At 42.3% G+C, this 15,943-nt stretch overlaps 1 protein-coding gene across 1 annotated transcript in view; it reads right to left on the bottom strand.

The window, feature by feature from the left end:
- The window catches only part of LOC133420923 (Fc receptor-like protein 5), a 49,640-nt gene that overhangs the window by 21,305 nt on the left and 12,392 nt on the right, over positions 1-15,943 (bottom strand). The window contains exon 4 of the mRNA XM_061710804.1: positions 9,770-9,913. Coding sequence (XP_061566788.1) covers positions 9,770-9,913 — 144 coding nt within the window. The remainder of the gene's footprint in view (positions 1-9,769; positions 9,914-15,943) is intronic.

The raw sequence follows: 15,943 nt of genomic DNA, 5'->3' as shown, positions 1-15,943 counted from the left end.
TAAACCAAAACACCAAAGCAATAAGTTCTGTTCAAAGTCACAAATGCTGTCATGTGGTAAGATGCCGTCAGATGTTTAAGAGGTAGTTCGGCTTTGAAAGTTAAAGGAGACATATTATGGCATTTAATGTATATTTTAAACATGCGTTGAATGTCTTAAAAACAATCTAAAGCTTGTTTTTTCTACATAAATCATAAATCCAGCCTGTGGGCCCTGTCACTAGTTTTACCGCTTCTAACCTCTTTTTCTGCGCCTCATTCTAAGGGAAGGGGGGGGTATGATAATGAGGCTCTGTGCTGATTGGCTCCCTGAATGACGTGTAGCAGGGGAGGAGCATAAACCTCGCTCCGCCAGAGCAGCCCGAGCCTGTAAATAAATACAACACTGAATTTTCACAAATGGCAACTTTATTGTTAAAAAAATAAAATATGAGTTGTATATAAATAACATTTATGCACTATTTAAGCCGGATCTGCCCGGCGGATGCTGAACGCTGGCCCCGGAGCCACGCCGGGCGCCCGGGAGCAGCGCTGCTGAAGCAGCGCGCATCACCGCGGCTTTAACGGGGGAATCTGACCGGTTCCGACCGGCCGGGACCGCAGGAACCGGCCTGGACTGGTAGCAGGGACTCCCGGGGACCGACCAGCGGAATTTCAGCCGGATCTGCCCGGCGGATGCTGCGCGACGGGCGCCCGGCGCACAGATCGGCTCCGGAGCGCATCCTGTGCGCATCGCCCGTTACCGGGGATCAGACCGACAGATTTGGCTGAAAATCTCGGAGGGTGAAGCTGGTCCAGCCTGGGACAAACCCCCGAGGACCCAGCTCCCAAACCACCCGGGAACCTGGATTATTTAACCCGGATCCGCTCCGCCGCGGCGCCGCGTCCGACTGGCTGAAGGATGGACCGCTCCAGCAGCGGAGAGAGCTGGTTGTGGGCGTGGTTTCAGCAGCGGAGGCTGAACCTCTGGAGTCACGACGGGAGCAGATTTTAATCGGCTCAAAAAAAACCACGTGACACTGGGGGACTCTGTCCGGCGGGGGTCAGAGAGCTTGCAGAAATTCATGGTATTTTGTCTCCCCTCTGCTGGCAGGGTGAGGGGAGACCACTTTATATATGTTAAAACAAGAAAAAAACGTGTTTTTCATAATAGGTCCCCTTTAAATGAAATTAAACGAATAAGTCAAAAGCGGCTATTGTCGCCATCTGGTGGTGGGAAACATGAACTGCATTGTCACACCGCGAAGTTCTGCCTTGAATTTCTGGAAAACAATGAAGAGACTCAACATACCACATCACTGTAGACATTTAAAGGAATGGCACTGCCCATTGGATCATGTTTTGCTGTCTAGGATCACCTTTCATAGATATAATCAGTACTGGAGTTGTAAAATAAAATCAGGGGGGATGGTGGATTTTATCAAATGGGGACAGATAATTTGTGCTGATTACAAATAATATAATATATTACAAATAATAGCAGTGACCAAAACAGCTGCAGAAATACTGCAGGAATGACATAGCAGCAGTTAAATGCAGCCTTCTGTAAGCTTTAAATATCCACTGGGCTTACATCAAATACATCAAAACACAACAATAAAAAACACTTTTCTGAACTTATCAATATGACTCTGTCCTTCACAGGATAAGTAAAATGGATCACTGCAAAAACTCACAATCTTAACAAGAATATTTGTCTTAATTCTAGTTAAAAGTCTCATTTTAGTAAAAAAATCTCATTACACTTAAAACAAGACTCATCACTGGAAAAAACAACAATTTTCACCTGTTTCAAGTAGATTTCACTTGAAATAAGTAGAAAAATCTGCCAGTGGAACAAGATTTTTTTGCTTGTAATAAGAAGATAAATCTTGTCCCACTGGCAGATTTTCTTACTTATTTCAAGTGAAAATTTACTTGAAACTGGTGAAAATTGTCAAATAAGTAATTTTTCTGGTGATGACTCTAAATGTTGAAATAGCAGTAAAACCACATTCATTGATGAAATGACATAAGGGATGGAAAGGGGGGATGACAGTTTTACAGGGGGGATGATTTGGACCGTTTTTATTCCAGGGGGGGATGATTTTGACCGTTTTTATTCCAGGGGGGGATGATTTTGACCGTTTTTATTTCAGGGGGGATGATTTTGACCGTTTTTATTTCAGGGGGGATGCCATCCCCTCTCATCCCCCCTTAACTCCAGTACTGGATATAAGATGATATTTTTGGTCATTATCAGCTCAGTAAGACGAGGGATCCGTGCCCTGCTGCAAACAAACCCTGCAGGTTTCAACCACTACTTCCTGTTTAGCTCTGCTGAGGGTCAGCTTCCGTCTATCACCGTCTGCAGGAGTGTTAATGCTTCACAGATTAAAGTAACCCCTTTATAAACAAGAGAGAGAGAGATCACAACACAAACTGTTTCCTTAATGATAAGGAAACAACATCTCACTTTTTCACTCTTCCCTTACTTAATTATCAAAATTTTAACAAAAAAAAAAGGAAAAATACTTGTAGGGTCCAAACCAGAAAACTGCCAAACTTTTAAGCAACCTTATTTGCATTATATAATGAGTTCAGATATAAAGGTAATTTAGATTGTCTTTCCAAATGTTGTAAGGATAGAATTGACCCTACCATTATTAAGAGAATTATTTTCATTATGTTCAGACTTACATTTACCCCTTTTCACTTGCTGAATTTGCCGGTCCATTTTTTTTTCCACGCACATTTGATTGGCTGATGACTTTATTTATTTATTTATTTATTTTTTTCCCAGTTATATTTAATTTGGTCTTAAGACAAATGTTTATTCTTTGTTTGTTTTTATTGTGTATGTTAATGTAATTTAAAGGAGCTTGAGGCAGGATTGAGACAGAATTTATGAAAAAAATGTGTACACGTTTTAAGTTTTCTAGTAATAATGTCAGATGAAGCGTTCCAAACCCAAAAGAATGAGCCCTCTAGTGTATCTCTCCTTTGCCTTGAACAGGCTGTGTGCTGCAAAATGTGCTGCAATTCGGTCCCGAATTTCCCGGGCTGCCCTGCGGATGTGACGTCACATGACGCTGCATGCGCGTTCTCCCCGTTCTCCCGTGCCGGCTTCACTGTTGGCTGCAGTACCCCCGACGGCCGTCGTGGTGAAGGGTGGCGCTAGAGAGTCTCATTTCTTAAAAGGAGCCTCATGCTCCTTTAAGTTATGTTCAAATATTGCAATTTAAATTGCTAATAAAATCCTGGAATATTCTGGAAGTTTTCCAAATGTTTCTTTAGTAGTTTTTGAAAACAAAGGTTTGAATGGAAACGTGTATCAGATGAACCAATACACATGAAAGTTAGTATAAGTCAATACAGATTTATTTTGCATTGATCATTTAGCCTATCAATTAATTAGGTTCATGTTTGTGACAAATGTAGCCCTGACCCCCGTTCACCCAATCTGTTTGTTCTTTTTAATGTCCCGTCCCCAGCTAAAAGTACATGCAGGTTATGCTGTTATATCGTCCCTACCAATGTTGAGACCAAACCTACTCCCTATTAACCCCGCCCCGAAGATAAAATCCAGCTGCACTTACTAAATCCTATCATGCAGTTGCCGATAAACGTTATGACCTGCTGCCGGCAGGGTGGGGGTGTAAAGAGGTTAATGGGCATTACGAGGACAGAATAGAAAACCTGCAGGACTGCAGTCCTGGAGGACCAGGGTTCCCCACCCCTGATCTAAAACCTGCAGGACCGAATTGAAGAACACTGGTCTACAGTTTTAGCATCCTGCTACAGCTGAATATCAAAAGCTTCATGTCAAAGGATCAGGGCCAGTACTGGGGTCGAGGGGAGATGAGAGGGGATGGTATTCCCCCTGAAATAAAAACGGTCCAAATCATCCCCCCTGTAAAACTGCCATCCCTCCTTTCCATCCCTTATGTCATTTCATCAATGAATGTGGTTTTACTGCTATTTCAACATTTAGAGTCATCACCAGAAAAATTACTTATTTGACCATTTTCACCTGTTTCAAGTCAATTTTCACTTGAAATAAATAGAAAAATCTGCCAGTGGGACAAGATTTATCTTCTTATTACAAGCAACAAATCTTGTTCCAGATTTGTCTGTTTTAAGTGAAAATCTACTTGAAACAGGTGAAAATAGTTGTTTTTTCCAGTGATGAGTCTTGTTTTAAGTGTAATGAGATTTCTTTTACTAAAATGAGACATTTTAACTAGAAATAAGACAAATATTCTTGTTAAGATTGTGAGTTTTTGCAGTGATCCATGTTACTTATCCTGTGAAGGACAGAGTCATATTGATAAGTTCAGAAAAGTGTTTTTTATTGTTGTGTTTTGATGTATTTGATGTAAGCCCAGTGGATATTTAAAGCTTACAGAAGGCTGCATTTAACTGCTGCTATGTCATTCCTGCAGTATTTCTGCAGCTGTTTTGGTCACTGCTATTATTTGTAATATATTATATTATTTGTAATCAGCACAAATTATCTGTCCCCATATGATACAATCCACCATCCCCCCCTGATGTTTTTTACAACTCCAGTACTGGTCAGGGCCAACTGTTAGGCATTTGATGAAAATGGTTATTAAGCTTTAACTACAGCTTGTCCTGGAGAGTTTCCCACAGTCCAGACTTTAAAAGACCCATCCATCCATCCATCTATTTTCTATACTTGCTTTATCGTGTGCAGGGTCACGGGGGTCTGCTGGAGCCAATCCCAGCTCATCACAGTCCAGACTTTGGCTGCGTCCCAATACCCCCCCTCGCCCTCGTTTTCTTCACTACCCCTAACTTTAGCGCGTTCCCGTGAAGGTAGTGGTGTCCCAATTCCTCTTTTCACCAAGGGGGAGTGGGCATAACGAGGGCTAGGGGCTGAGAATAGCCCCTTCAAATCGAGGGATTTCAGATGCTGACTTCGCGTGCGAAGGGGTATGAAAATTTCCCAGAATGCTACGTAAACTACGCCGTAGGCCCTGCGTCGATTTGACTCGCCGACCGAGAAACAGGCAGAGTCGTCTCAGATTGTGACCGAGGGAGCAAGCATTTTTTTGTGAGAAATAGAGAGAAATAATCCTGTGACTCGTCAGATTTGTTTTGGATGTTTCTGATATAATAGTTTTCAGAAACCACAAAGTAATCCAGCTGTTATCTGGGTCATTTACACACTTTCAGATAACGTTGCTGAAGATCACGCCAGAATAAAGGGATTTATGGTTCCGCGTTACACCAATGCAGAGCCTACGGCGTAGGTTACACAACCTACGCCGTAGGCTCTGCGTCGATGTACGCGGCGACGCACGCCCTACGCCGTACCCTACGCCAGCCTTTTTCAACCTTTTTTCAGTCATGACACCTTTCAAAAGTGAATAAAATCTCACAACACCCCAGAGTAAAATATAATTAAAAACCAAACTGCATCGCTCTGACTGTAAATGCATAAGTCCCGTTTATTTTGTATCAATAACTTGAACACGATAACTCTGCTGGGACTATTTTGTGAGATTTCGCAAAAGCCGGCATGTCCGAGGCGCCGCACGGCACGGAATGTGAATCTGACAGCGAGGAATTTGGACTGGCACAGCTGATTTAGCGGAGCTTTTTAATGCAGAAACAGAGGAGAGACTTCGATGGGTTTGATTAATGTAAAAACTGAAATAAAGTACAATCAAACAAAGTTTTGCTCCCGCTTTATTTTTAAATACACACACTTGTGTGCTTGTGTGTGTGTTCTGCGGCGTGCGTGCGTGTGTGTGTGCGTGTGTGTGTGTGTAGACGGCGCCTTTACATTCGGTGCACCGTGTGTGTGTTTTAAATACAGAAATGACACACAAGACTGAGACTATGCCTTTCCACACGGCGCGCCGAATGGTCGCGAAAATACCGTATTTATATATGAAATGTCAGAATAGGTAATTTTTTTGACGACACCCCTGAAGCAGTCAGACGACACCCCAGGGTGTCGCGACACCCCGGTTGAGAAAGGCTGCCCTACGCCGTAGGCTCTTCGTCGATTTAACGCTGACCCAAACTCTGGAGCCGGCAGGCAGAAATCTCTAAATTTCGGAGCAAATTTCTTAACAGGCGTAGCTACAACTGTTAGATTTCATCTATTAAACCAACATCTTCCTAAATGATTTATTTCAGCCAGCGTAATTCTCAACAGAGCCGCAGGTTTCTCTCCCGGGACGACGGCACTGGGTTGACCCGGTGAACACGTCTGATCTCGGGCTGTGAGCTGAGGCTGCTCCCCGGGGCCGGAGGCTCTTCTCATCTCCGAAAACATCGGGTCAAATTTCTTACCAGGCGTTATTTGGATAAACTGAACCCAGGTTGCGGATCTTAAGGTTACCTTTATACCTGAAAAAATATTAAAACTTAATAAAGTGGCATATTAACAGAGCTACAGCTGAAATTACAACAGCTTTTGGCTCTCAGCTTCCTGATCAGGTTAGGGATGGAAACGAGGGGGAGTAGAAGAAATGGGACAGGCACCTGGGCCAAGTGCCCTAAAATCTCCCCCTTCTTTTTTAGGCGTTAGGGAAGAAAAAGAAGGGAGTGAATGGAGAAAAGAAGGGCGAGTGAAGTTGAATTGGGATTGGGCCTTTGAAAGATATTGATCATAGTTGGAAAATACCACATGAACCGAACTTTAAAATAGAGGTCACTGAAGAAGAACAGCCACACCACAAACCTGTACCTGTTCAACTGTTTCCACTCAGGGACTTTCAGTGGTTAGAACACAAGTCCACTTTTAATTTATGTTTTCCTCCTACGGTTTAGCTGTTTCTAGGTCTGAAAGTGGGACGATGTCCTGTGTTCTGAGAATCACTGCTTTGTTTTCTACATTAACCACCACCAACGATGAACCACCCAGACCAAAACAGGCCGATTCAGCAAATCAGCCCCCAAAAAAACAAAAAACACCTTCCTGTTTTTGATTCAAAGTCACATTTAAATCAGCAAACAATCAGAATACAAAGAACAATATTTGTGGAAGTTTTATTGTGCAGTTAATGACTACTTTTCAGTGGAATTTTGAATTTCTTTAAGAATAACAGTCAACAGGTTGCTGAACCAAAACTAACTAAACCACAAGCCTCTTTCTGAAGCTCCACTTCCTTTTCACACCTACATTACTCAGAAGTTTTGTATTTAAACACTTTTCTACAATAGCAAGAAGCTTTTTGTCCAAAAAAGAAATACAAATAATGCATAACAGAGATGAGTCAGGGTTTTCTCCAAGCCCACGTGTTTGCATCCCGGTGGACGTTTGGACGGCCAGGACCAGCCGATACTGCAGGACACCAGACAGATTTCCTGTGGGCTGCACTTCTGCAACTAGACCACTATTTCCATGATGCCACGCTTTCTGTTATTGTCTGAAGAAACGTGAGCTGCAGTGAACACAAGCAGAGAAACATGGCGGGTTAAACTATCAAGCCCTTATATCAGGGGTGTCAAACTCATTTTGCTTGGCGGGCCGGATTTGACCAATTCTTTTCTTGCACGCTCAAAATAACAAAAACGGTGCGAAATTTTTTTTTTCCATTTTTTTTCTTTTTACTATTGTTATCTAATCCAATATCAGTTTAGTTAATTTTAAAGGAAATATGCACTTGTAATTATGTAAAATATATTTCTTCAGGATCTTTTCTTGAAATTTCTTGTTTTTTTTCACATTATGTAAGATACTTTTAATATCATTTTACAAAGATAAACAGAAACAAGTATGTTTTTTTATATTTCGCTTTTTTATAGGAAATTTAATTAAAAGCTAATTCTTTCTTATTACATCCGAGAGTGTTTCTTTGTGATTTAGAGATTTTTCCAGTATAATTAAGTGTATTTATTTATAAAAATTGGTCCAGATATTTACGCCAGTGCCGAAAAAGTCAGCCCTTCTTTTTTAACTATTTTACTTTGTCACTATCCTCGTATTGAAAACTGAAATTCTCTGAATAAATATCTTCTATCATCTTTTTTAGCAGTGATATTTTTCCTGCAAAAATATATAATAGTAGTCAGTTAATAAAAATAAACAACCGTCTACAAAGAAATAAAATCGGCAAATGCATTCTAGAAAACTAAAAAAATGTCTAAAACTGCTCTCTTTGTGGAATAACGATGGATTTGTAGAAGAAATATATTATTGGATATGCTGCGATTCATGGCAATTATTTATGCCTTCCTTTTTAGTAAATTAACATTTCGTTTTTTTACGTTGGAAACTTCTCGCGGGCCGCATGAAAATCTCTCTCGGGCCGCACGTTTGACACCCCTGGTTTATATCTTGAGAATGAAATGTGCTATGTCGGCAGAAATACAAAAAAAAAAATATTTGCAGCCTGGTAAAAAAAAAACACCAAAACAAAGTGACACATTTTGGTCTCCGTGAGTAAACTTCATGTGCATGACAACTGTAATTGGGTAAAAATTGTATGTACCACAGCCAGTTAAATTCGAAAAAGCCATAAATGGGTGCATAATGAGGGGAGTGGCCTCTTGAGTGACAGCTTGCAGTGGTAAAAGATGACATCACTTCAGATAAGTTGATCTTGACTCCTGAGCTGTAATTTAGGACAGAGTATTAGGGCCAAACTAAGACAAAAAAAAATGGAAATTACGAGAATAAAGTCATAATAATAATATGAGAATAAAGTCGTAAAATTATGAGAATAAAGTGGTAATTTATGAGAATAAAGTCATAATGTTGCGAGAATAAAGTGGTAATTTATGAGAATAAAGTCATAATATTAGGAGAATAAAGTCGTAATATTACGAGAATAAAGTTGTAATATTATGAGAATAAAGTCTTAATATTATGAGAATAAAGTCGTAATATTATGAGAATAAAGTCGTAATATTATGAGAATAAAGTCGTAATATTACGAGAATAAAGTCGTAATATTACGAGAATAAAGTCGTAATATTACGAGAATAAAGTGGTAATTTATGAGAACTCTAACAGGAAGAGCTTCTTCTCCTTGTGTTAAAATGAGGAATATTGAGCATCTTGTGAAGTTATATTCTGGTATCGGTTTCACAAATAAGGAAATACTTAATCTTTTGGCACATGAGCATGGAATTATTATCAGTACAAGGATTTTAAAACGATTGTGCAAACGACTGCATCTATTTGGAAGAAGGAACCACACAGACTTGGAAGAAAATGTGTCTTTCGTGGAAGAAGAAAATCTTTATGATCATCCTCTGTCATGAGTTTGGTTTTCTAGGACCCAAGTGCAGGAGACAGAGGGAGGCTGGAGGCAGGAGTTCTCAAAAAAACAAGGGGTTTAATACAAAAAAGGCAAAAACAAAGCGCTGCAGAGCAGGATTGACAAAAACCAGGATCAGGACAAAAACTACGAGGAGACATGGAGGAGAGAACAGTACGGACCGACAGGGCACAAAGGAATGACAAGACAAGATATACTGAGGGGATAACGAGACATGACGAGACACAGGTGCAGACACAATCAGGGCAGATGGAACCACCGCTACTATAGTATAGTATAGTATACTATAGTATACTATACTATACCAGACAGCTCCTCTTCCACAAAAGACGTATGTGCTCTTCTTGTTAATTATGACTTTATTCTCATAATTTTATGACTTTATTCTTGTAATTTCCGATTTTTTTTGTCTTAGTTTGGCCCTAATACTCTGTCGTAGTAATTTTTTGAAGGTAGTGTGTTTTGTTGAAACGGGTCGCTACGACTGGCTCTGGGTGGGGAGAGAAAGCGAATGGTGGACCTCACCTTTCTTCCTGTCTCTGTATATGAGAGCTAGCAGGATGCTGGACAGCACGTAAGGCGTTCCCACCACCACGTGACACAACACTCTGAAGACGAGGAATGGCCCTGAGACGGTAGGCTGAGCCGCAGATGACGCCGCAAGAGACCCTGGAGAAAGAAACACAACACAGAGAGAGGTTTAACTATGACACAGAGGGCCTGATTTACTAAAGGTTTGCGTGTGTAAAAACGTGTGCAAACTTGACATCACCCGCAAACCAAAGTGCCAGCTGATCTACAAACATCGTGCAAAGAGGACTGCGTCTCTCAAATGCGCAAAATAGCACACGCAATTCATTTAGTACTTTTGCCCTGATGAATAATCAATATGGGGCGTACCCGCCAGAAAGCGCTAAATACTGGTAGGGGAAAATGCAAATAGGTTAATTTACCACGGCGCGCAATGAGATTTACCAAGCCTGAAAGTAATTGCGCGTATTGTGATTGCGTCTGTATTTAATACGTTCAAAAGGAAGGTGCTAATCTGCTGCTGCTGTTATTGTGGCAAGGAGGCGACATCCAAAATCAAAGAATACGCAGAGAGAGAGTCTTTATTCTGCTGCATGCTATTTTAAAAATGGTTGCACAAGTTTTATTAAAGGCCACTTTTTCTTCAGTTCTTCGCCTTATATCTTGCCACCTTCTTTTAACCTCATCTGCCGTTCTTTTTGTCTTACCAACTGCATTTATTCTATCGCAGATTTTCTCCCATATTGCGTTTCTTTTGGTAATGCAAAGTTGCAGGTTGTTGTTGGTATTTCATTAAAGTAAACACCACTTCTGACCACATTGGGGCAGCATTTCACAGGAACGTCCCCCCGGTGTGAGACATGACACTTCTAGTGGGACAAAGTGGTACTACTAAACATGGCTCACTCATTAACGCTGTTCTCAGTAGGGGACCCTCACATACTGGCTAGGGGATGCGTCCAATGAGTGAGGAAGACCTTGATGCTTCCAACTGGTGAGGAAGACCTTGATGCTTCCATTTGGTGAGGAAGACCTTGATGCTTCCAACTGGTGAGGAAGACCTTGATGCTTCCAATTGGTGAGGAAGACCATGATGCTTCCAACTGGTGAGGAAGACCATGATGCTTCCAATTGGTGAGGAAGACCATGATGCTTCCAACTGGTGAGGAAGACCATGATGCTTCCAATTGGTGAGGAAGACCATGATGCTTCCAACAAGTGAGGAAGACCATGATGATTCCAATTGGTGAAGACCATGATGCGTCCAACTGGTGAGGAAGACCATGATGCTTCCAATTGGTGAGGAAGACCATGATGCTTCCAATTGGTGAGGAAGACCATGATGCTTCCAACAAGTGAGGAAGACCATGATGATTCCAATTGGTGAAGACCATGATGCGTCCAACTGGTGAGGAAGACCATGATGCGTCCAACTGGTGAGGAAGACCTTGATGCTTCCAACGGGTGAGGAAGACCATGATGCTTCCAATTAGTGAGGAAGACCATGATGATTCCAATTGGTGAGGAAGACCATGATGCTTCCAACAAGTGAGGAAGACCATGATGCTTCCAATTAGTGAGGAAGACCATGATGATTCCAACGGGTGAGGAAGACCATGATGCTTCCAACTGGTGAGGAAGACCATGATGCTTCCAACGGGTGAGGAAGACCTTGATGCTTCCAACTGGTGAGGAAGACCATGATGCTTCCAACTGGTGATGAAGACCATGATGCTTCCAATTGGTGAGGAAGACCTTGATGCTTCCAACGGGTGAGGAAGACCATGATGCTTCCAACTGGTGATGAAGACCATGATGCTTCCAATTGGTGAGGAAGACCTTGATGCTTCCAACGGGTGAGGAAGACCTTGATGCTTCCAACTATTGAGGAAGACCTTGATGCTTCCAATTGGTGAAGACCTTGATGCTTCCAATTGGTGAGGAAGACCATGATGCTTCCAACTGGTGAGGAAGACCTTGATGCTTCCAATGGGTGAGGAAGACCATGATGCTTCAACGGGTGAGGAAGACCATGATGCTTCCAATTGGTGAGGAAGACCTTGATGCTTCCAATTGGTGAGGAAGACCATGATGCTTCCAATTGGTGAAGACCTTGATGCTTCCAACTGGTGAGGAAGACCATGATGCTTCCAACGGGTGAGGAAGACCTTGATGCTTCCAATTGGTGAGGAAGACCTTGATGCTTCCAACTGGTGAGGAAGACCATGATGCTTCCAATTGGTGAGGAAGACCATGATGCTTCCAATTGGTGAAGACCTTGATGCTTCCAACTGGTGAGGAAGACCATGATGCTTCCAACGGGTGAGGAAGACCTTGATGCTTCCAACTGGTGAGGAAGACCTCGATGCTTCCAATTGGTGAGGAAGACCTTGATGCTTCCAACGGGTGAGGAAGACCTTGATGCTTCCAACTGGTGAGGAAGACCATGATGCTTCCAACGGGTGAGGAAGATCATGATGCTTCCAACTGGTGAGGAAGACCATGATGCTTCCAACTGGTGAGGAAGACCTTGATGCTTCCAATGGGTGAGGAAGAACTTGATGCTTCCAATTGGTGAGGAAGACCATGATGCTTCCAATGCGTGAGGAAGACCTTGATGCTTCCAATTGGTGAGGAAGACCATGATGCTTCCAACTGGTGAAGACCATGATGCTTCTAACTGTTGAGGAAGACCATGATGCTTCCAACTGGTGAGGAAGACCATGATGCTTCCAACTGGTGAGGAAGACCTTGATGCTTCCAATTGGTGAAGACCTTGATGCTTCCAACTGGTGAAGACCATGATGCTTCTAACTGTTGAGGAAGACCATGATGCTTCCAACTGGTGAGGAAGACCATGATGCTTCCAATTGGTGAGGAAGACCATGATGCTTCCAACTGGTGAGGAAGACCTTGATGCTTCCAACGGGTGAGGAAGACCATGATGCTTCCAACTGGTGAGGAAGACCTTTATGGTTCCAACTGGTGAGGAAGACCTTGATGCTTCCAACTGGTGAGGAACACCATGATGCTTCCAACTGGTGAGGAAGACCATGATGCTTCCAACTGGTGAGGAAGACCTTTATGGTTCCAACTGGTGAGGAAGACCATGATGCTTCCAACTGGTGAGGAACACCATGATGCTTCCAACTGGTGAGGAAGACCTTGATGCTTCCAACTGGTGAGGAAGACCATGATGCTTCCAACTGGTGAGGAAGACCATGATGCTTCCAACTGGTGAAGACCATGATGTTTCCAATTGGTGAGGAAGACCATGATGCTTCCAACGGGTGAGGAAGACCATGATGCATCAAACGGGTGAGGAAGACCATGATGCATCAAACGGGTGAGGAAGACCATGATGCTTCCAACTGGTGAGGAAGACCATGATGCTTCCTGGTGAGGAAGAGTTTGATGTTATGTTACAGAATGCCGGTATTCAAGCGTCTGCCGGATCTTTGTTCAACAAAGCAGATCCAAACACCCCCAGGTGGCCAGAAGTGGTACTGCAAGATAGAGTTGCTTCTCCTTCAATGGCCACGGTTACATGATGGTTTTTAATTCGGAATTAATGATTCCCAATTAAATCATTCAGAATTAAACTATTTTCCTTCGAGTTTACATGGAAATAGTAATTCTGATTTGAGGTTTACATGGAAAACACGTTTATCCGGCTTTATCCAATTCTAATTAAGGTCTGGGGGTTGGGAAGGTTCTGATTGGATAGGTGGGCGGATGTCTTTACATATTACGTAAAGACATCTACCGGAAGTTACGTCTACCGGAAGTTACGTCTACCGGAAGAAAAACAAACTTAGCCACTTAGCCGCTACAACTTTGAAAAGCTCACAATTTTCTTTGTTTCCTGTTTCCATCTGTTCTTTTAATTATTTCCACGTCCTCCAAGATATTTATGAAATAAATGGTCTCTGCTCTTGACCAGCGTTTACTGCTGCTGCATCTGGAAACTTTGTTTGGAAAACCAGCCCAGCGCGCAGTGGCGTCTTTGCATTAGGGGCCGGTGGGGCACGGCCCCACCAGAGTGCGCTGCTGCGCAGGGGAAGATTATGTGTCATTAAACATAAGTTCATAATAAATTTGTCTCCAATGAAATGTCCGCAGTTTTCATTTGATGCAACTTAATTTCATCTGCTGACACTTTTTGTAGTGTAACTGTGTGTAAATAGTTCGCCCTGCCTGATCCAGCCTCCTCTGTTTCCGCTCGGTGGGGCTCAGCGGAGCTGTCCCCTCTGCCTGTAATGTTGTTACTGGTGAACTGCTGCGCGCGCCTGCGCGTGTACAGCGCACACATTAGCTTCGACAGTGGGGCCGCGAGCTCAGGGCCCCAGAGCCTCTCATTGGCTGCTCTGAACTGAAGCAGACATGTTGAATCGGCGTCGGCCGGCGGTCAAACAGCTCACTCTGTGATTGGCTGTTCCCAGAATTTCCCAGAATGCTTTTTGCCGTCATTTGCGGACTGAATAAAATAAAAACTATTTCTAGCGAGAAATAAATATTTTACTTCCCTAATATTCACTCAATGAATGTACATAATCACTCGCTTGTCTTTTTCAAACCGCGCCAGAATAAAGGCTGGTTTATGGTTCTGCGTTACACCAACGCAGGCCTACGGCGTAGGTTACGCAGCGACGCGCGCCGTACGCCGGCTACGTACTTTGATTGATAGGTGACGTTTCATTCTTTCAAAATGAATGAAGTTGACTATTTGGTGCGTGTGCGATTTAGCACTTTATCAATTGAGCAGAAGTTGGAAATAAAACGTTTGGGACCACATCGACCGGATGATTTAACCATTTGTCAAGCCGGAAAAGACAAAACGAGGACATTTAATAAGGAATGGTTCAAAAGGAAACTCTGGTTAACCGGGAGCGTCAACGGTGAGTCTAACAGCTTTTTATAGTGGAACTGACCATGTACTTATATTCTTTGAATTATAGTGGACTTTGTGTAATGCGCAACTGGCGATACATGTGTGGGTGTGGGTGTGGGGGGACACAACCTCACGTGGGCTCCCCGACGCTGATGGAGCTGTTTACCTGTCTGTGGTGCTGAAATGGCTGTTTGGCTGTGGTAAACTCTGTGTGGTGACTTTGTATATTAATTGCTGTGTATTGCATGTGCACCGTACACGCCATGCTCGTGCACGGTCGTGCTTGTGCATTGTGTTTTTATTGTTGTCACGTTGCTGTTTCGATCTTGAGTATTTGATATGAGCTCTTGAACACTGCCCATTTGGTAGCGCTATTGATATGATAATATATGTCGTTAGATGGGCACTGTTTGTGTGATGATGGCATTATTCAGCTGCAATTTTGTGGTCAAAGGTGCTGTGGTCCCTTCTCTCACTTGATACTGATTGCATAAGATTTTCCAGCATGGCCCCACCAAAATTTACAGACCAAAATTGCCACTGCCAGCGCGGAATATAAGCGTCATGGAGACAGACGGGCGAGGGAACGAGCAGAAAGAAAGACCGGAATTAATTTAAAGAGGAATGAGTGTATACATGATCTGGAATTATTCTATTTGGATTTAAAATCGGAATAAACCAGCCACTTACTTCGGAATTAAGTTTAATTCGGAATGGCCATTTTCATTTGGAATTAGGTGTTTACATGGTAATTTTTAATCATTTTAAATCAGATTTAATTTTAAATCTGAATTAAAGAAGAATTAAACTTCCCATGTAAACGCACTAAAAGTTACGCTTTTACCTTCCTAGTTAATGGCCGAGACTCTGTTTTGGAATACCGTATTTTCTGGACTATAAGCCGCTACTTTTTCATAGGTTTTCAACCGTGCATTTTATACAAAGGTGCAGCTATTCTGTGGATTTTTCTTCCACCGCTCAGGGCACTCTAACCGGAATTAGAATCAAAACTAAGACAAAATAAATGCAAAGAAGAATACGCTACTTCTTCTTTAGCAGATAAAAGTAGGTAGAAGCAGATTTCAAACAGATAAACAGATAACTTTCTCGACATTTTGACTTTTTTCTCAAAATTTTGACTTTTTTCTCGGGCTTTCGACTTTTTTTTCTCGACATTTCGACGTTTTTTTTCTCGACATTTCGACTTTTTTTTCTTGACATTGACTTTTTTTCTCGACATTGACTTTTTTTCTCTCGACATTTTGACTTTTTTCACA

This window comes from Cololabis saira, chromosome 20 (genome assembly GCF_033807715.1).
Source record: "Cololabis saira isolate AMF1-May2022 chromosome 20, fColSai1.1, whole genome shotgun sequence".
NCBI classification, from domain to species: Eukaryota; Metazoa; Chordata; class Actinopteri; order Beloniformes; family Belonidae; genus Cololabis; species Cololabis saira.
This window is presented reverse-complemented; position numbering and strand designations above follow the sequence as displayed.